Raw genomic sequence first — 23,207 nt, 5'->3', positions numbered from 1 at the left:
TCCAGACTGCAACCAAAAATAATTGATTGCGACAATAATTTAAAATCTAGTCACCATTGGTGCTCATATGCGGTTTCATCAGATATCATCTTGTGAGTTAATGATAACATCTTTAGAGTGCGCACCAGTGTGTCTCCGCTGCTTTTCACCCATGCTATTTCTGAAGAGCTCGATGAACTGCACGCAACAACAAACCCAGCGCAAGAGAGTCGTTAACAAATTACTCTTTTGAACCGGGTCTTATATATATGAGATCAAGCTTTTGACACTTTGAGGGACTCATTCACAACTATTACACAAGGTGCAAACATTCATTGATGCTCAAGAAGACAACACACTACTATATGCATACTATACTTTATGTAAATATCTGCAATGTAGATTCTGAAGGGCAGTACTAAATAAAAAATGTAAAAAAATAATCTTATATTTGTATAAATTATGAAAGGGGTGTAAACATTTACGAGACAATAGGGGATTTTCTTTTCAACTACATATACTGTTTATTAAACCTCAGATTAATGGGTTATCAGCTGTCTCCCTTTTTTTAGGCTTTCTATCTTGTTTCTGAACAGCAATCTAAATCGATCAATTCTGTGATTTGGTGATTAAAAACAGCCATATGGCTCTTTAATGTTTCAGTTTAGGAGCTAATGGTTCCTAAGTCATTTTTTGTCTGGAGCCCTGATGATGTTGCTCCAGCATCGACAGAAAAAGGCACATTTAAGAACCGTTAACAAAACTGAAGGTATGAAAATAATTATGTAAAATATAAAATTTACATTTAAGTAAAAATGGAACTGTATCTCAACCTTAGCCATGAACAATTTATTCACACCTGAGACGAAATTCATCTGACGTCAAAGTATGTTTTTTTCATCATGTATTGAAAACAATTTGTATACTCAAATGGGTTGTATGAATTATTTGAATGTGTATGTCAATGACCAAATGTTTTTTTCACTTAATTGTTGGTGTGAACTTTTGTCAGCAATTCATTTCGTTTTTTTTTTATTTTGCTCTTGGTGTGAATAGGCAATTAAAGTATTCACTCTCTTTGTATAAAACATCAAACAATTAACATGCCATTAATTAAAAATAATGGTTAAATATTATTAAGATAAATCCAGAAATAATGTAGGAGCACACATTCGACCTTAACTTGAATCAGGAAGCACCTTTAGTAGAATACAGCGACTATCCATGACGGCCTTTGCCAGCAACTGGCAACTCAAATCGAAGTACATCTTGGGCTGTACTGAGGACAAGGAGATTGTGGGCTTACTGGGCATCAACAATTGGCTGGCTGCCCATTGGCGAAGCTCCTGCACAGCACGTTTATCGGATTCTCCAAAGTGAAATGACTTGCTGGATGTACGAGGTACTATTGGGCTGTCAATCTTTCCATCGAATGTCACTGTAGACCAACCAAAAGTGTTCACAAGTGTAATGGAGTCATTGAATGTATTTGTCTAGGAGGATGGAAAAGACAAAGAACTTTGCTAGAAACAGAGGCTTAAAGTTTAAAAATGTTTAAAGTCACAACCCAGATAGCACATCTACATTGGCAAGATATATTTAATGTATGCGTTTTCATGTACACAATATAGTTTTGAGCATTTGCTCATCTGCAATATGTTGCGTGCGGAGAAGGAATCTAATGCATAGAAGACTAGAAGATAGAAGAATGACATTCAGCCAAATTATTTGCAGAGTTTAAGATCGAAGGTTCACACTTACAGCAATAAAACATTGAAGGTTGCAAGGTCACTGTAATTTGCCTTGCGAGACAAAATGCAGTAGCAACACATTTTGTTAAATTGAGCACCAAAATCTGTGATCTGTGGCATGTGATCTGTCCTTTGACATATGGGTTTGACTCAACTTTATACAGACTCAGAGAAAACTGAGTGAGGCTATTTTATATTGCACAATTGAATGGCCAACCGAAAAACGTTGAAGCCTTTTTTCAGTTTCAATGTTGGCGTAGTTACTGTATTTTGGTAGTTCAGTCTGCTGGACGGTAAAAGGGGTTCCTATTTAACTATATTTTCGCAGAATGTAGCACCACATGAGTTCCACAGTTTTTACTCCCATTGGTAGTCACTGCTCGCTACCATTAACGTTGCCTCAAATCTTTTCTGAAGTATACGGTACAAGAGAGCGTTTTTGAAAGTCACAGGTTTTGGTGGAGGAAAACGGAGCTCCATTTTGGATGAGAAGCGTAAAGGTAGCAAAATCCTTGCATTTTTGTGCATGTGGCCTTAAGATTGAACTTGATGCCTTCTAAATGTTGCACTCTCCCACAAACATCTTGGTGGTGTACGTGTGCTTACTGGGACTATGTCAGGTAGTTCTATTTAATAATTACTTTCAGCAAATAAGACGTTCAAATCAACTTGATATATTCTAAAGAATGATTACTGAGCACACAATGTCACTATGACCAATAAGTAGGTCAAATTCAGCCAATCTCCTCACCTTGAATCTGTGCAGCCGGATAATGTCTCCAACCTTAAAGATGACCGGGTGATCCTCCAAGTTTCTGGAGAAAATGGTGCAGCCTACTTTAGCATCAGACTGGTCTGTGATCTTTAGTGTGGAGCAGTGATCTAGTGAAAAATAATGAGGTACTCACTAAAAAGCTCACATTACTGTGAATTTCAGATATTTTAAAGTGTGAGTAATCCCTTTGTAACTGCACCAACTGGCCAAATAAAGACAAGGTTTAACAAATCACTGTTTAATACTGCTAATGATAGATGTGGCACCACTTGAATCATTCTTTTGTAATCACATAAAGTGTTTCGAATTTATTATTGAATGTAACTGATTAAAACAGAGAATTTGCAAAAATTTATAATTTATTTTGAACATCCATAGATTTTACCTGCACAAACATCCATAATATCGGGTTCTCTTATTTTTGCCTACTCAACTGAGCCATATTTAACATTTCAAGACCAACAGTATCTGTATGTCAGTACAAGTCGCAGCCTCATTGAGCATTGATCCAGGATCAATTGGTCACCATTTGGAAACAATGCGTAATTCCCTCCGCTGATTAAATTGAATGGGTGCTTACATTCTGTCCATTTCTCAAAACACTGACAAATCAGCAAGCCCACTGAATGTGCAGGGATTGATTTTTGACATTTTACCTGACCTTACATGTGATGATCTAAGGCATGATCAATGAATTGTGTCTTTAGAGTACCGGTAAGATAATTGAATGAAGCCAAAACAGTAATACACAGTGAGAGAGTGGTTGGGTAGTAATTGTTTTTTGTTATCTTTTCCTGAGATGCGTACTATGACTTGATGATATACAGTAGGGTAGATCAGTGATTCCCAAACTGTACGCTAACCCCAGAGAGTTCGTAAGCAGGTTCCAAGAGAACGCAAAAAGAAAAATTGTTGAACTTAAACAAAATGCATGACTTAAAATAATAATAGCAGGGATTTAGGACTGGGTAAAAATAAAGATTTTACAAAAAATTATATTCTTAAAATCCCAAGATTGATCTGTTAAAATGCAAAGTTAAGAGAGTTCCTTTCACTGCGTGTTGAGTTTTGTTACAATAGTGTAATGTGTCTAAAGAAGAAAGCGATAATTTCTCTTTAAATACCCTTTGTTCTTTACAGTCAGTTGTTGATCAAAAACAGCAAAAAGAAACTGAATACAATTAAAAAACTGTGCCACTTAATTCTCGTTAATATTCGCTTAACCCAAACAAAACTGCTGATTTTAATATTTGTTCTACATATCAGTGTAAATATTTGAAAATAGTACAGATTCTGCATGTAAACAATAAACAGGCAGGCCTGACAATACACAGCACTGGAAAAATTTATCTTTTCTGGATTTACTATTTATAGGTATGTGTTTGTATAAATTAACTTTGTTTTGTTCTACAAAGTACTGACAACATAACTCCCGAATTCCAAATAATATTTTTATTTGGAATTTGGGAGTAATGTTTTCAGTACTTTATAGAATAAAACAAAAAATGTAATTTTACTCAAAAACATCCATATGTTCATACAACATAGTCATAAAACATACCAGCCAATCCGCTTCAAGGTTTGAATGTGTTGTGCATTCTGAGATGCTATTAAGCTCACTACAATTGTAAAGAGCTGTTATCTGAGTTACTGTAACCTTTCTGTCAGCTCAAACCAGTCTGGTCATTCTCTGTTGACCTCTCTCATCAACAAGGTGTTTCCGTCTGCAGAACTGCAGCTCACTGGATATTATTTTTTGTTTTTGGCAACATTCTGATTAAACAAATTAGAGACTGCTGTGTGAAAATCCCAGGAGATCAGCAGTTACAGAAATACTCAAACCAGCCCGTCAGGCTGAGACCACATTTTTCCCCCATTCTGATGGTTGATGTGAACTGACCTGTATCTGCATGATTTTATGCAATCCACTGCTGTCAAATGCTGATTGGCTGATTATCTAATCACATTAATCGCACTGAATTAACACATTTATTAATTGCGTAATTAACATAATTAATTGCATTCCCACGGACCATAATAAGGAAGAGTCCTGTGACACGAAAGCTTGTAGTACCACCTGTTTACTCCAGACAGCAGTAAGTGAAATTTCAGCTGTATGAGCAACGCACAGATTATGCAGTTAAGAAAACACTTCAGTAGGCAGAACACCACAAACATACGTTACGTTCTTGCGTTCAAAACACTCGAAGGAGGACAAATGCGAACTAAGGGCTCTCAAGATGTGTTTAATATTGAATATTAAACTATATTTAACTTAACACAGTGACCTAAACATTTTATGTTTATGACGCAACACACCTGAGATGTCTGATGCAGGTGTAAATTGACGGGCCCTTAAACAAGTCCTCATAATAAATCTCCAACTGATTGACAAATTCACTTGTGAAATGGATTGCTGTGAACTGTGTGCCAATGATTGACTTATGATCACCAATACGGTAGTAAACAATACATTATATTCTAATGCCACTTTTTGTATTGTCTTATCAATGATGAACTCTTCTGCTACAGGAATGTAAAGCATTTTAATTATCTGAATATATATATATATATATATATATATAATTGTTGTATATTGAATTATTGTTATATGGAGGGGCTTTCTCAGCAAATATTTGTATATGCGATTAATCACGATTAATTAATCGGGACACCATGTAATTAATTTTAAATCGATTGATAGCCCTAATATATATATATATATATATATACACACACACACACACACACACACACACACACACACGCATCCAGTCAAACTCTATAGTAACTTTGTGCATATTAATCTGTCACTTGGTTAGAGGCCCAATTATGCAGATGACAACATCGACAGGTTGCGTGAAATGTCCTTATCCTCGAAAATCATTAACAAGACAATGCTTATGGAAGGTAAAAGAAAATTCTACCCAGACTGCATTAAATACAGGTTCACTTGAATTAAGAATAAACATGATTTGTGACAACCACAATGTGTTTTGTGTGAAAAATTAAACAAATGTATGTATATATATATATATATATATATATATATATACACACACATATATATACATATACACACACACACACACACACACACACACACACACACACACAGTTGAAGTCCGAAGTTTACATACACCTTAGCCAAATACATTTAAACTCAGTTTTTCACAATTCCTGACATTTAATCATAGAAAACATTCCCTGTCTTAGGTCAGTTAGGATCACTACTATATTTTATTTTGTGAAATATCAGAATAATAGTAGAGAATGATTTATTTCAGCTTTTATTTCTTTCATCACATTCCTTAATATTCAGTTGCATTGCCTTTAAATTGTTTAACTTGGGTCAAACATTTTAGGGAGTCTTCCACAAGCTTCTCATAATAAGCTTCTGGAATTTTGGCCCATTCCTCCAGACAGAATTGATGTTACTGAGTCAGGTTTGTAGGCCTCCTTGCTCGCACATGCGTTTTCAGTTCTGCCCATAAATTTTCTATCATATTGAGGTCAGGGCTTTGTGATGGCCACTCCAATACCTTGACTTTGTTGTCCTTAAGACACCTTGCCACAACTTTGGAGGTATGCTTGGGGTCATTGTCTATTTGGAAAACCCATTTGCGACCAAGCTTTAAATTCCTGGCTGATGTCTTGAGATTTTACTTCAATATATCCACACAATTTTCCTTGCTCATGATGCCATCTACGTATTATGTGAAACAATGTTTATATTTGTTTAATTCAATCATAAGCAGCAAAATGCTGACACTAAAGACAACTCTGTAAATATCCAGTAAATACTGGAGTGGTGGTGGTGTAGTGGTCTAAAGCACATAACTGGTAAACAGAAGGTCGCTGGTTCGGTCCCCACAGCCACCACCATTGTGTCCTTGAGAAAGGCACTTAACTCCAGGTTGCTCCGGGAGATAGTCACTGTAATAAGGGCTCTGTAAGTCGCTTTGGATAAAAGCGTCTGCCAAATGCATAAATGTAAATGTGAAGTGCACCAGTCCCTCCTGCAGTACAGCACCCCCACAACATGATGCTGCCACCCCCATGCTTCACGGTTGGGATGGTGTCCGTTGGCTTGCAAACATCAACCTTTTTCCTCCAAACATAACAATGGTCATTATGGCCAGACATCGGCACTGTGATGCACGTATTCTGGGATTGTGATTAGATCAAAGCCTTTTGGAAAGAGATACATAAAAGTTATACAAAAAAATAATTGGAAAGTCTTGTACTATGTCTCAAAACATATATCTCTTTATTGTGAAAAATGACGTATTGAATTTCTGTAAATTTTTGCAAAAAATGTTAAACTATTGTTATGGTGTACTTCACAGATACCTTCAGTTAAAATTGTTGATGTATCAGGCCGCTACTCTTTTGAAACTTGAAAAACTTACTTGTGACATACATCATAGGTCTGACATTTTCTGACACACTTGATCTTCTCTTTGGGATGTCCTTGAAGGAGCAATTAAATTTCACGTTCCATCTATCACTGTTTGTATTTTACTTTTGTAGTTTTTTTTATTTTTATTTATTTATTTATTTTTGTCTTCCTCTTTGTATTTACTGTGAGCTCTACATGTCTTTGCAAATTATGCGCCCTGTTCTGACCTACAATGTGTTTAAGGAATGTAAGATAACGTATGGTTGTACCTACTGTCTTGAGATCCAAGTACCAATGTTGTGTTATTGTAAATCATAAAAAAATTACAATTATTATGGCCAAACAGTTAAATTTTTGTTTCATTAGACCAGAGGACATTTCTCCAAAAGTAAGATTTTTGTCCCCGTGTGCACTTGCAAACTGTAGTCTGGATTTTTTATGGCGGTTTTGGAGCAGTGGCTTCTTCCTGAGCGGTTTGATGGCTGCGTGGTCCCATGGTGTATATACTTGCATACCATTGTTTGTACAGATGAACATGGTACCTTCAGGTATTTGGAAATTGCTCCCAAGGATGAACCAGACTTGTGGAAGTCCACAGTTGTTTTTCTGAGGTCTTGGCTGATTTCTTTTCATTATCCCATGATGTCAAGCACAGAGGAACTGAGTTTGAAGGTAGGCTTTAAAATACATCCACAGATACACCTCCAATTCAGTACACATCCTATCAGAAGCTAATTGTCGAAAGGCTTGACATAATTTTCTGGAAATGTCCAAGCTGCTTAAAGGCACAGTTAACTTAGTATATGTACATTTCTGACCCACTGGAATTGTGATATAGTCAATTAAAAGTGAAACAATCTGTATGTAGCAATTGTTGGAAAAATTACTCATGTAATGCACAAAGTGCTAAATGACTTGCCAAAACTATAGTTTGCTAATATGAAATCTGTGGAGTGGTTAAAAAAAATAGTTTTAATGACTTAAACCTAAGTGTATGTAAACTTCTGACTTCAACTGTATATATATATATATAGTTTATACATACTGTCTACCAAAATGATGAAAAATTAATAAAATACATTTTGTAAAATAAATATTTCCCAATGTGCCAAGTTAGAAGATCCCCTGCCCTGTATAATTAACAGCATTCGTCAGTTCTAATTGCACATTTCATGGTTCGTTGAGCCTGCTTATGTTTTTGTTGTTGATGATGAATAAACTTCATAAATTATATTTATATATTAAAGTAATATTTCTATACTCACATATAAATTATATTTACCTTTGATACACATCGACAATGTCATGCTGATGAAGGGGTACTTGAGCCTTACTCATGGTAATGTGGCCGTAAAAGGTTGGGAAACACTGATATAAATAACACCATCGCAAAGAACAAACATTATTTTCCAAAATTAACAGTGAAAACTAATATTAGAGCAGACCAACTGCACATCAGAACAGTGGTTTACAACTGGTTTTTGCATCAGGACCCAGATTCCCCATTGGACATCAAGTGGCAATCTAGAACAGTCCCAAAATGGTTTAGCTTACAATTTTTTTCTATGGTTGGTTTAATTATTTTTTTTGCACAAAATACATCTGCATAATTGGGCCTCTAACCAAGTGACAGATGAATAAGCACACTAAGTTACTATAAAGTTTGACAGGATGCATACTAGGGCTGGGCGATATATCGATTATTAACAATATAAATGAGAGCATTTTGCTGACAATATAAAATTGACCAATATCGTGAATATTGCAATGATTTTAACATGCTTTCATTTGGCCATTAGGTTTCATGAAGAGCGCATCAGCAGACTCATTTCACGATCCTTCAGGGATGCTCAATTAATCAAAATAACATCAAAATGGCGAGTTGGTCATATGTGATTATTAATCCACAAAAGGCTGTGATTTAAAGTAGGGCTGAAACGTTTTGTCTACGTTATCGACAACATCGACATTAAAAAACTGTCGACAAAATGTTCATTGTCGAATAGTCGTTTGATGTCATTTGACACAACATGAGATCATATGAAACTAATGATGCCGCACGAGAGCAGCACTGTGCCTGATTGAGGAGAGAAAGAATAAAACAACTCACAGTCCAGACACACTCCAAACTATTCAAACAGCTCAAAAGTGATGTAGATCGCAATGTATGAGGGAATTATACAAAAATACAAAATAAGTAAATACAGAAGCACTCTTGTTTTGGAATAAGTGGAGATGTAAACTTAATAAGGAAATAGTAAGGAAGCAGGTCATGTAAATAACTACAAACTCTGAAACTGTCATTTCACTGTGCGGTCAGCGCCTCTTCTGTGAGTTGCGCAAAGTGTCCTGATCTAAAGGAGAGAGATTGAAACTGCACCCGGCTGATGTACACTCTGTCGCAGGACGCTCATCCCTTGAGCATACATGCTTAATGCAGCTAGATTATAACATGATGGCTTGCAACTTATTGTATCATAATATGGTATATGTGTCACCGTGCATTTCTTATCGTGAAGAAAATTGGCAATACGCACCTTTATTAATAAGAGAGAGTTTGTTTTTTTGTGAGTTAATGATGGATTTCTATAAGGTGTCTTCGCCCCATTATACACTGAAACAAAAAATGTTTTTGTTTTGGCTTGTTTTCCAATATAAATATCTAAAACTAACTTTAAAACAACGTACATTTACTTTAGCAGCTATACTGCAGAAGAACAAATTGTTATCTGAGAATGTTGAATTATAATATTACAAATACAAATATTTAAAAATATCTAGAAATATTTAAAAAAAAAAGTTGCATTCATCTGAGAAGCACAATTAAAGCTATTTAGAGTTGCTTTTAGAGAACAGACCTTGAATATAAGTATATTTTGTCTTTACTTCATTCGCAGAAGTACAACCAAGTGGAAAATACACTTATAAACAAAATACACTTTTATTTATGATACATCCTTGTGGCATGGGTGAGTGGTCATGTGTCTGTCTGCAGGGAGAGGGAAAGCATAAGGCTCATCACCTGGGCTGTAATTACTCTTAACACCGGTCTCTCATTATAGTGATGGCAGAGGGAGACCTGATAAGCCACACCAGAGCTTCAGAGAGGGAGAGAGTGTGGCAAAGGAAACTGGTGTCTGATATCCAGAAACTGCACACATCCTTCACAGTTCTCTTACAGCAAGTCTAAATATCTTAAATGTTGCTTCTCAAGTAAATGTATCTTGTTTTAAGGATGTTTAGACATTTTAAATGGAAAACAAGACAAAAACACTTGATAACAATAGGATTATTTGCAGTGAATTTGTTACTGAATTAAACTTAATAAAAAGTATTAGTTTCCTTTAATTCAGTGAATGTCATTTAGAGGTATTTTTCAAAGATGATTTTGTCCTCTTTATTGTTAGCAAGCACGTTTAATACAACCTTTTATGACGGAAATAGTCGGATAAGAGCTAATAATTAAACGTTGCAATCACCTGAATAGTCAAATAATCATTCTAGTAATCATTAGATTAGTCGATTATCAAAATAATCGTTAGTTGCAGCCCTAATTTAAAGACAGATAAACTTGGTCTGTGTGTGACACAGAGTTCACACATCCTCTGTGAGCTGGCCGGTCGAGTTGGACGTTCACATTGGTTGCGTCTTTCCAGCAAGAAAGAGCAGCACCTCTAAAAATAGATTTATCTATTGGGTCCTATGGCAATTTATTTCTTTCATAATAAGCGGAGGTTATTTCTGCTTCATGTTGTGTCTATACTCTCTATATACACAGAATGCCAACAGGTCCAGCAGTTCATTAATTATTTCCTTTATTAAGTAATTTTATTCAGTTTACTTGTATGCAGACATATACATTGTAGTGTACTATAGGATCAGTTTGAATAAATTTGATTTGCTTTTGTGTCTTTTCTATAATCTCCTGATTATTTTAGTGTTGTACAGCACCCTTAGCCGTTGAGCGCAGCATGAGCCTCAGATCAGTTCACGTGCATTGTGAAATCAAACTAATGCAATTTCAAGCTTTCGTGCAATACCAAACATTAGTTACCGCTTAAGTTATTATACAAATCTACAAATGAGGCACAGAATAACAGAAAAGTAGATTACACTGAACTTTATAAACTGTAAAATACACATTGCCCTTTCTGTGTCAAAATAAAAGCCCATTGTGAAGTTGAAGTAAATACAACAGCACTTTTATTGTCAAAATAAAAGCCCCCAGGTGAAGGTGAAGTAAAGAGGACAGAAATATTTTACTTTTGTATTACGTAAATCTAATAATCAGACAAAAAATTATAATTCAACATAATAATGATTAACATGGCGTGTCCCATTTTAATAATTTAGTATAATGCAGTGTTCAACTGGGGTTTCAAAAAAAAAGTCAGTGAAGTGCTTTGCACACCTTGTTCATTCACAAAATTGCATTCATAAAAACATTTGAAGGTAAATAATGCTTTTTATTAAGCTACTGAGTATCATTGTATATGAAATATAAATATAAAGTGCATATCAATTAAAATGATCGAATTTAACCCTCCCTTGTGTTTATTTAATGAAAATCGAATTATTATATTTTAATTGAATGTCTTTATAATGTTGAATACTTGGCTACAATGGTTGTTTGGATGACATGATGGTTCCTCAGATTAAAAAACCAAAACACTTTTGAGCCATTTTAGAGCAAATACATAATTATCAAGATATATATTGAATATCGTCAAGAGGCTGCAAAATGTATCGAGATATACAATTTTAAGACATCCCCCAGCCCTAATGCATACATACGTCAGCATCAAAATATATGCTCCGTCCTTTTAAAATTTGACAATTTGCTACCTAATCAGAATCGACCTGTGACTAATGAGTTGCAGAACACCAGTTGAAAACCACTCCATTAGAATATAAATCATAAGTACTAGCCAAGGTAGCAGTTTTGTTTTGGTTTACTGATTTTATTTGATCACTAAAGTGCAAAGAATAATGTAACAAACCCCCCTCAACCTAAATACCTCTAGAATGTGTCTTTCTTGATCCATTATCATTTCACTCAGTTTTTATGGTTCTTTAAAAAGTGCCCGTGAAAGTCATTTAGAAAGTCATCTTTCCTCTGGATCCAGTCTCCAGAGAGAAAAAAATGGGAGAGCCTATTACAGTCTCAATGGGATAAGGGAGATTTACTGACCTGAGCCTTTGGACGGGAATGGCTGTTTGAAAAAGGTCACCACACCGTAGATGTTCACCACTGTTCTGGGCTTCAACTGGTTTAAGGATGAATATGTGTACTTTCCCTACACAGAAATAAAGCAGGTTTATTGCCATTTATGTCAATGAATCAAATGCAAGCAGATAACCAATGAATTTCCATGACTTTTCAATTTTTAATAGATAAAAAAAAAAAAAAAGCTTTAAGTATTTTATATAGATTGCACATACAGAGAGAAATTTCTGGCAAATGAAATATTTTACAGACATTGAATAATTTTAAAGCTCAACTTAACTAAAAATACACTCACTGAGCACTTTCTCAGAAACACTATGGTCCCAATAATGTGCTTGACATGGTCTTCTGCTGTTGGAGCCCATCCGCCTCAAGGCTTGAATGTGTTGTGCATTCTGAGATGCTATTCAGCTCACAAAAATTTTACAGGGTGGTTATCTGAGTTACTGTATTTCTGTCAGCTCGAACCAGTCTGGTCATTTTCTGTTGACCTCTCTCATCAACAAGGTGTTTCCATCTGCAGAACTGCCGCTCACTGGATGTTATTTTTTGTTTTTGGCACCATTCTGAGTAAACTCTAGAGAATGTTGTGTGTGAAAATCCCAGGAGATCAGCAGTTACAGAAATACTCAAACCAGCCCATCTGGCACCAACAATCATGACACGATTGAAATCACTAAGATGAAATTTTTCCCATTCTGATTATTGATGTGAACATTAACTGAAGCTTCTGACCTGTATCTGCATGATTTTATGCATTGCACTGTTGCCACACGACTGTTAGATAATCACATGAATTAGCAGGTGTACAGGTCTTCCTGATAAATTGCTAAGTAAGTGTAAATATATTTGTGACAGGGCGGAGTGCGGGGCAGGGTTGTGATTATACACACCCGGTCCCTTATCAGGCTAATTAAGCCTCCGAGATGGATAAAGGCTGATGACAGACAGTGGTGCGATGAGAGAGAGAGAGATGTCCACATGTCCGTCATGTGTGTGTTTTGTCTTTTTAAGTTTTTCATAAAAAATATGATTTATATTGCCAAGCCGGTTCTCGCCGCCTCCTTCCCATTGAACCCCTTTACAATATTATGTATCGAAAGTTCCATGACTTTTAAAATAACCATTTTAAAATGCTATTATATTAACAGGCTTTCCATGTGAAATAATTTAAGACAAATGAGAACATTTAAACCCCTCCCCCAATTGTCAGGAAAAATAATAATATATATATATATATATATATATATATATATATATATATATATATATATATATATACACACACACCCACGCATACAACAGTTAGTTCCAGTCCTCGAATCTGATTGGACGAGAGAGGTTCCATGAGCACTGATGGTCTGACACCATCAACACTGACACTTCACTGTGCGTGTATCACTCCGCTTGTGTTCATGCGGTTCTAAACTAAAGTGTAGTGCATATCTGTTAAGAGTTACTGTATAGGTGTCTCTTAAACATATTTTATTACATTTTTTGACATTTCATATGTTAGCCAGCAGGTGGTGGCAAAAGATAATTTTTGTGTGTAATATGAGCAGTTGTGCAGGTGACGTGTAGTGAATCCGTCAGTCATTGTTTACATACAACAGTGCTCCGTGATCACTCATATTACTACTACACAACTACAGCTAGAAAAAAGCTTTAAACGGCTTTAAATGAACAACTTGAAAAGTAATGAAAATTAGATTCCTTTGCATTACAGTGAGGATTTTGTGAATGTTAATAATGCAAAAAATCTTTGTAAAGACCTGTAGGATTTATTTTCCTATGCTAAACAGAAATAATTTCTGATTTGCTTCTTGTAAATTTTGTGGCAAAATATGACCCAGGCATTTCTTTGTAAGATCCACTAATTCAACTGGGCTATTGATCCTGACTTTATTTAAACTGGACTGAATGTGTCTGGGGACATTTAGTCTTAAAGCCCCTGATCTTGCTCAAGCAAATGTAAAAGAGGGTGGCAAATTAAAAAGGACACTGTGCTCAAGCAAAGGAGCAACCAATCACACAATCGGACAGGAGGCAGAAGCCAGCAGACAGAAGCCAATTAAGATAAAGAATCTGCTTGATCTCTGAGGGATAACTGGCAGATATGGTATTGGGACAAAGTGGAAGGGATTTGTCTCTGATATCCACATGAAAGGAAACACATACTGCACCTCAGAACTGATGACAGTGGGCCCGTGGGAAGGGGAGGCCGAGGGACACACCTATCAAACACATCCCGATGAGATCAAATGAAAGAACAGAAATAGAACAAGAAATATTGTTTCTAGTTAGGCTCAAGACGAGGATACTGAGGATTTGAAAATGCATGCAGTCAACACTTACAAAAACACAGGCATCTTTCTCATCCATCTCCAGGTGACAGGGATGCAGTTTGTCTCTTAGAAAAGACGGAGACTTTCTGATGGTGAAGCCAGCTAATGCGACAACGTCCTAAAGAGAAAACAGTAAAGGTAATGTATTTTCTATTTTTAATATGCAGAGACAACTATAAGCAAGACATTCTGATAGACTCAGTGTCTCTTTATTGATCTGTTTGAGCATCCCGACACAGCAACATTGGCTCAACCAATGGAGTGTGTTTGGGGCGGGGCTATCTGTTTTAGAGGTTGGCCGATTGTTGATTTTGCCGATACCAATATCTAAGGTATTGAAAAGGGCTGATAAGTGATTAATCAGCTGATAGTTTTTAAATTGATTTATAGTGTTAAAAAAAACATTTCTTCGCTTTTCCTTGCTATGATCTAGGGTCCAAAATGAATTAAATCCCAGATACAGTTTATTGTGCAACAAAAATCTGCAAAAAATACCAGATTTGAGCATAACACATGACTACGAACAAACCCAAAATTCACTTGTTTCTGGACTCTTATTTTTAAAAGTAGGAGACTTGACACTGTTACAATAACTTATATTGAACTATTTACCACGTTAAGCTTTTTATAGCTTACACAATGACAGCAAAAAGTTTGGAATAATGTACAGATTTTGCTCTTATGGGAGGAAATTGGTACTTTTATTCACCAAAGTGGCATTCAACTGATCACAATTAATACACATTAATGGACATTAATAACATGAAAAATTACTATTACAATTTTTTTTTTAAATTCAGAACTTCTTAAACTTCAAAGAGTTCTCATCAAAAAATCCTCCATGTGCAGCAATGACAGCTTTGCAGATCCTTGGGATACTAGCTGACAGTTTGGCAGGTGACATTTCACACCACACTTCCTGTAGCGGTTGCCATAGATGTGGGGCAGTTCTCACGCACCTTACAGTCTAGCTGATCCCACAAAAGCTCAATGGGGTTAAGATCCATAACACTGTTTTCCAATTATCTGTTGTCCAATGTCTGTGTTTCTTTATCAATTTCTTTTTGTTTTTCTCTTTCAAAAGTGGCTTTATCGTTGTAATTCTTCCCAGAAGGCCTGCACCCCTGAGTCTTCTCTTTACTGTTGTTCATGAAACTGGTGTTGAGTGGGTAGAATTCAATGAAGCTGTCAGTTGAGGATGTGAGGCGTCTATTTCTCAAACTAGAGACTCTGATGTACTTATCCTCTTGTTTAGTTGTACATCTGGCCATCCACATCTCTTTCTGTCCTTGTTAGAGACAGTTGTCCTTTGTCTTTGAAGACTGTAGTGTACACCTTTGTATGAAATCTTCAGTTTTTTGGCAATTTCAAGCATTGTATAGCTTTCATTCCTTAAAACAATGATTGACTGATGAGTTTCTAGAGAAAGCTGTTTATTTTTTGCCATTTTTGACCTAACATTGACCTTAAGACATGCCAGTCTATTGCATACTGTGGCAACTCAAAAACAAACACAAAGACAATGTTAAGCTTCATTTAAAGAACCAGAATAGCTTTCAGCTGGGTTTGATATAATGGCAAGTGATTTTCTAGTACCAACTTAGCAATTTAGCATGATTACTTAAGCATAAGGTTTTGGAGTGATGGCTGCTGGAAATTGGCCCTGTCTAGATTTGATTGACCTTTTTCAAACAGTGATTAATCAAAATAACCAAATTTGCATTGAAGTGAGAATAAAAAAAAAAGGATGAATATTGTCAGTCAGTGATTGCTTTTATTTCACCTCTAAAGACCACTTATTATACTGTGTAGCCAAGTTGCTCTAAGTGTAGACTCCTCCAGCGGCGGCCACAGAAGAACAAAAAAAAAATAAAAATAGTTCCAAAAAGCAATGATCGGCACTGCTTAATCAGTAAAAACAATAGATCAGTCTACCTTTAATCTGTTTGATTGACTACTAGCAGACAGGGAGGCATGTTTGTTAAACCTGTTTGTAAACATTATTTTTGCAACAGTTCCTGCCCACTTTTTAAGCCATCTTGTTTCCGTAAATAATTTTTTCATTCATCTTTCCCATAGGGATTTAATAAAGTACTTCATAAGAGAATTTTGAAGACATGAACCAAACCAACCAGCTCTGAGGTAAATCACAACATTATAAACTTTGATTTGAAGCAAAAAAGTATTTTAATTTCGGATAGGCAAAGGTACAAGACTATGTACTTACCGTCTTTAATGAGAGAATGAACTACAATCCCATGAAGCATTGGGGATGATGTAATTGAATTAAAAATGAAAAAATATAACACAATATATTTTTAAATTTTATTTTTAAGAAACAGAAATGATAAAGAGCGTAAGGATTTAGTTTGGTTTACTGCACAGGTCGATTCTATACTATCAAAAACTTTGAACAAAGCCTGAATAGTTATGATTTGTATTATTATTATTACTTTAATGACATACGCAAAACAGTTCCTTTACCTGAAAGTGAGCAAATATAGTGCTAAATTAGAGTCTAATTTAGCACTATATTTGCTCAATTTCACACAAAGCTAAAAAATAATATTGTATTTTAAATGGTCGATAGCAGTTTCTTCAGACTTCTGTTTAGTCATCAAATTTTAGCAATTTATTTGCCCATGAAGAAATTGATAATACATTAGTAAGAAGGAAATAACAGTACACACAGTAGTCCAGCAACCATGGATGGCATGTGGAATAAACAATCGCATTTACTCAAGAAATGCAGAATCAAACCAATTGTTTATACAGTGCATAGTGAATAAGACATTTACTTATAACACACGTGAAGCGCGTTTACGTTTGACTGCATTTTAAAACGTAGGCAGCTGACTTGCTGCCTAATCAGTTAATGGCTTAACTGTCAGCTGTTTTGAATGAATGGAACTCTTATGGAAACGGTTTCGGGAGCAGCCTAGAAATTGCACCTAAAGTGCTCCTGCCCTGAATGACCATCATGATTTGTGAATCAGTGGAACTTTTGATCCTGAAGCTTTTGATTCTGGCTGATGGAATATACACTTCAGAGGAAGATATTAGATGAGCGCTCAGCGGGAAGAAAACGCTGGATTTTTGTGAGGTTTGTGAATCACATCTGTTTAAACTAGATAACAGCACATTTGCAAACAGTATATAATACAAGATGTATTGATATTTGCCTTTTATCATTAGAAAAGATAGTTAAAGGTGGCAGGGAACTGTTAGAATATGTGCTTTAGAGGTAAATAAATGAGCGCTCCACAGGATGCTGGATCTGCTCAAGATGTGTGAGGTTGTGTTATTACATATGTTTAAACAAGATATGTGCATATTTGCAGACGGTATATGATATTTGTTTTATTGATATTTTTATCATTATACAAGACAGTTAAAAGCCACAGGGAACTGTTGAGGACAGAGGGAGAAAAACACAGACGAGCACTTTAATATTATGAGCTCAAACACATCTGCTGCTGCTCTGATATGCGGACTGTTTAAATGAGTCTGTGTTGCACACCGGTCAATTTTTGTAGTAACATGATGGCATGGAACCACAAAACAAACCGTGACGAGTTGTTTACATGCCTCAGTGGCTTTACATGCCAGCAGGTGATTCTCGGCACCCTTAAGAAACAAATCAGCCAAAAAGGAAACTGTATCGTCCGATGACAATTAAAAAGTTTAACACAGTACAATAATCTGCAAACACTCACAATTCACTTTTGTGCTGAAAAGTCTCATCCTGGTGCTCATTGTATTACATGAGGTTACATGAGGAGAAACAATCTAAAACACTTCAAAAACCGGCACACATGACCATGACATCCATGAAAGCTGCATGATTGATTACACTGAAACTGAAAGCACAGTATGATGTTGCACGAGTTTGATCAAAATGATGGCGCTCCTTTTCTCCATTGCGATCGGTTTGATTGACGTGGATGTGCTTCTCCGTGGATGAGCTTCTCTGTGCTGGCTGCAGATATCCAACTAATCGATAATGAAATCTGTTGTTGATGATTACGATTAGTTATTGCAGCCCTACTGACTTTAAGTGGTTTATAATAAGTACAGTATCAACATATTTAAAGTTTATTGCTAAATATTTAGATATATGCAAATATATAGGCCTAAGTGGTTTTTGAGTGTAGGGAGACGGACTCGATTGCCTTAGCAAGCATCCCTAATTATTGACCTTGAGACTAATTCATAATGAGTCCCTGCGTCCCTTATTCTTCAAAAACAACTAAGACTTGCAATTATTTTCAGAAGTCTGTATAAATAAAGCTGGAGGACATGCAGAATGTCTCTAAGAGTTTAATCCATGCTCGCAGATATTTAGAGATTTAACTGATAATGTTTCACTCTATCGTTACGCAGAAGCTGCCAAGTATCATGATAGTTCACCGACTGAAAGCTTTATCTTCTGCCACTGTTAAGTATTGCTGCTACCCATACCAAATGGCAGTTTTATAATCTGTCTTCCAAAAATTCTACTAACAACAACAACAACAACAAGCACAAATAGCGGTGGTTGTTTGCAACAAAAGTTATTTTGCTGCACTTCACAAATAACTTTTATGTTGTAGTGCACAATAAAATGTTCATTATGACTATGACCATTGTAGATTACCATGTTTGATCTCCAACTCTGAGAACAGGAATATTCAGAGCCAAAGTCTAGTGCATTACTAGGAAATATGAGTGGAGATGGGGGACGTTTTCTTCTAGTAAGCAACAGATAATCTTGCCGGGTGACAGAAAGGAGAATCCTTGGGGAGAAAGTCATTCTGTGCACCATTGAGATAAATGGCAGAGTTTTGACTGAAGGCACCTGTCAACTGTCAATGGATTTTGCCAATACCACTAACTAAGCTGATGGAAAAGACCGATAACCAAATTATCGGCCGATAGTTTAAAAAAATTAATTGATAAAAAAAAAAAACTTAAAGGGGTCATGACATGGGTTTTTTTATTGTATTATTATGTTCCCTTAGGTGCAATTATAGTATTAATATATTTTTTTTTAAGAAAAACTTTTAAAATCTAGTGATTTATGACCTTTTCCCACCCTGTTTCTCATCCTCTGATTCAAACAGTCTGTTTTGGAGGCGTTTTCCATTTAAGACTTCAGTGTTAACGCCCACTGTTATGATTGGCTAACGTCAGTGCCTATGTATCAATTATTGACGCTCCCAGCCAGAACAATATGCAAGTAAACCAAGTAAAAACACTGTGATTATTCATAATGAATGAAATTGCGCTTTAAAAAGTAGTTTAAAGTTTAAAATAGATTACTTACAGTTTGCGCCGTCGTTGTTCCCAGAATAGTCGGCACGGACTTATCTTTGAGCAACAGTTTTCTGGCAAAGCCAGCATCATATTGAGATTTGTTCTCAAAACAGTCATCCTTAAAATGTACAGAACAAACGCTTAAGTTAACACTGCCGTGACTGGGACGTCCGCAAAAAATAAACTGCATCCATTTTTCCCTGACGTCTGGATCTTTCGGCAGCTTATTCAGAGGTTTTGTTTGACCACAGCCAGGAACAGCACATCTGTGTGGCATCGTAATTTTCCTGTGCAAAAGTAGTCTCTGTCAGAGCTCGCTGTCCATCGACTGAACACTTGTGAGGCGACGGCGATACTGAAATGAGCGTAGTTGTCTTGCGCTTAAAGCGTAGTTATCTTGTGCTGGAGGCGGTCATATGCAAACGCTGGTACGTCACTTCTAACCGTCACGTCACTTCTAACCATGAATCCAGAACGAGCTGTATTTTGAGCTTGATTAAATAAATGATTCGTTTAGAATGGGGAGGACGTCTTAAAATATTAAACTTGCAGGACGTTTTAATGATACAAAGACCTCTTATATACCAAAAGATCAAGGCAAATTTGGTTTCTCATGTCATGACCCCTTTAAATCCCAAAGAACAAACACAAAGTTACAATCGCGCACCCAGCCTATTCTTGGTAATCTGCGTCACCATAAACGTTACTTTTTAATGTATTATCGCAAGCCCTTGCAATATGCAAATATATTTAGATAAATGCAATATATTGTGCAGCCCTAAAATCCACCTGTGAAAGAAATTATAATAGTTAGGTATATTAGAACATTATTATTTATGTATAACATACTTTGGGCTGGAACATGCAGTATGAGGGCAGCCCTATGAGTTGAAATGGTTGACCAATCATTTTTTTAAGTGGAGGACATTGTCTGCGAACATACTGCTGGGGTCTTGTTTGTTCAAGGATACACAATACATCCCTAACAAAAATGTTGCTGAGCTCATATCATATGAGAAATCTTCTGAGGTCAAATCACATTTAAGAACCTATATAAGCCTGCCATGTGTGTGTGTTGGGTGAAAAAGACACAGGAGCTTCTCCCCCCGGCCGGGTGGTACAAATAAAGCGCTGAGGAAAAGAATGTGCTTTGTCCTGTGTGTGTTTGGAGCACTCACTCGTGTGAAACACCCCTGAAAACAAACTCAGTGGATCTGCATAAATCATATGTGCCAATTTTTTTCATTTAAAACGCCAAATTAATACAAAAGGTGGGCAGTTTTCATCCTTGACCTTGTAACATTGTTCTAACAATTTGAACAGCTAATGTTAGCATCCTCTCCACCTTGTCTGCAAACATTAAATTAAACTTATCAACTTCATTGCTGTTTTTGCTACTGAAGTTTAAATTAGACACTATTAAAACATCTTGACAAATAGAAACCAAGTAACTGAAAAAATGCATTGATTGTCGTAGTTGTCGCTGGTTAGGCCAAAAACGTGAAAAGATCAAATTTATTGCTTAACACTTTATCATGTCAAACCAGAGACATTAGGATATATCAGGTCCCTTGTTTACATTTGAATAGGAGAAATCGTAATATGGCAGGTCTTGGAATGGAAGTTAAAAGAGCCAATCACCTTTTTGATAGAGACATCACCTGTCAGTTTACTCTAGAATGCACATGCAAATTTGGACCAGCCTGAAAAATAGTTTTTTTAAGCATGATCTGAGAAAAATAAGCACTATTGTTGATAGACCTATTGTCAGATTTGAAATGATATTGGCTCATAATCTTTTTTTTTTTTTTTTATCTTTTTTTTATATACCATTTTCTCCCCAATTTGGAATGCCCAATTCCCACTACTTAGTAGGTCCTCATGGTGGCGTGGTGACACCACAATCCGGGTGGTGGAGGACAAGTCTCAGTTGCCTCGGCTTCAGAGAAGGTCAATCTGCGCATCTTATCACAAAGCTTGTTGTGCATGACACCGCTGAGACCCCCAGCATGTGGATGCTAATGCTACTCTCTGCGATCCACGCACAACTTACCACGTGCCCCATTGAGAGCAAGAACCACTAATCGCGACCATGAAGAGGTTATCCCATGTGAATCTACCCTCCCTAGAAACCGGGCCAATTTGGTTGCTTAGGAGACATGGCTGGAGTCACTCAGCACTCCCTGGATTCGAATTTGCAACTTCAGGTTTGGTAGTCAGTGTCAATACTCGCTGAGCTACTCAGGTCCCCTACTGGCTCGTAATCTTGACCAACCATTTTAGAAATTTCAGTCTTTCCCCGTTCAGTACAAGAGCTGTACTTGTACTGATTGAAAATATCTTCCCACAGATGTTACCAACATCTCTAACCACTAAGCCATACCACACAAACCTTTACATTTCTAGTTACAAATTATTCCAATGGAAAAAGAAATCTATATGTGAATATTCCCCAAATATTCATATTTTATGCGTTACAGAAGCTTACCCCTTGTCTGACAGACTGGGAGAAGTCCTTGGCTAACGTGCCAAAGAGAATGACATTGATTGATGTATGTTCAGTGGTGCTCTGAGGGGGGTCCTCCTCTGAATGAGTGAGAGAGAGAGAGAGAGAAAACAGCCAGGAAAGAGTGAGAACAGCTCAGTGACAATTTTCAACAGCACTTTGGAGTCCAATAAAGATGAGGAAAAAGTAAAAGATTGCAATATATACGTTTTGAATCACAATATATACTAAACATAAAGAATTGCACTATTATGCAATACTATCGTATCGCAACCCAGATATCAATATCGAAAATATTGTTTTACCAGGTTCCTGCTGATTTCCAACTCTATTTATAAGTTTACAGTTTCATGGAACTAAGCCATGCTGCCTGGATAACAAAACCTACAAATCTTTTAAAGCCTAAAGCACCAGAGCTGCTATAAACAGGATGCAAGGTGTGAATCCCAGACAGCTACACTTTCTTTGCTGACAAAACAGATCAGCTTGATCTGTGCCAGCTTGTTCAAGATTTGTGTCCTTGCATTTAAATTCAAATGGGCAAACTTACCTCTGATCTCGGCTTTAAGCATTTCTACATCACCTTTCTGCACGCAGGATAGCACAGGACCTTTGTGAACCAATCTAGCCTATCCAGAGAAAATGAGCACTTTAAAAGGATAGTTCGCCCAAAAAATTCAGTTATCATTTACTCATCCTCATGTTGTTCCAGACCCATAAGACTTCTCTTTTGCATAAAAAACAACAGCGGAACGCTGTCTCATTTTTAACAGCTAAGGCAGGTTTGGAACGACATCAAGAACATAATTTTTGGGTGAACTAACGCTTTATAGCATCTTAAGTCATAAACTTACAAGAATATTGACACAATTCTGTTGTCAAAAGATTCAGTGTAATAGTCTTAAAGATGTGCTACTACACACCGAC

General features: G+C 36.3%; 1 protein-coding gene across 1 annotated transcript in view; it reads right to left on the bottom strand.

The window, feature by feature from the left end:
* The window catches only part of LOC127638108 (protection of telomeres protein 1-like), a 56,208-nt gene that overhangs the window by 29,673 nt on the left and 3,328 nt on the right, over window positions 1–23,207 (bottom strand). The window contains exons 2-8 of the mRNA XM_052119461.1: window positions 22,831–22,909; window positions 22,263–22,360; window positions 14,490–14,597; window positions 14,318–14,368; window positions 12,099–12,204; window positions 2,482–2,612; window positions 1,179–1,472 (exon numbers count right to left, since the gene is read on the bottom strand). Of these exons, the coding sequence (XP_051975421.1) occupies window positions 1,179–1,472; window positions 2,482–2,612; window positions 12,099–12,204; window positions 14,318–14,368; window positions 14,490–14,597; window positions 22,263–22,360; window positions 22,831–22,909 (867 nt within the window). The remainder of the gene's footprint in view (window positions 1–1,178; window positions 1,473–2,481; window positions 2,613–12,098; window positions 12,205–14,317; window positions 14,369–14,489; window positions 14,598–22,262; window positions 22,361–22,830; window positions 22,910–23,207) is intronic.

Source organism: Xyrauchen texanus, chromosome 46, assembly GCF_025860055.1.
Source record: "Xyrauchen texanus isolate HMW12.3.18 chromosome 46, RBS_HiC_50CHRs, whole genome shotgun sequence".
Classification (NCBI taxonomy): Eukaryota; Metazoa; Chordata; class Actinopteri; order Cypriniformes; family Catostomidae; genus Xyrauchen; species Xyrauchen texanus.
Note: the sequence above shows the minus strand (reverse complement) of the source record. Positions and strands in the feature narration are given on the sequence as shown.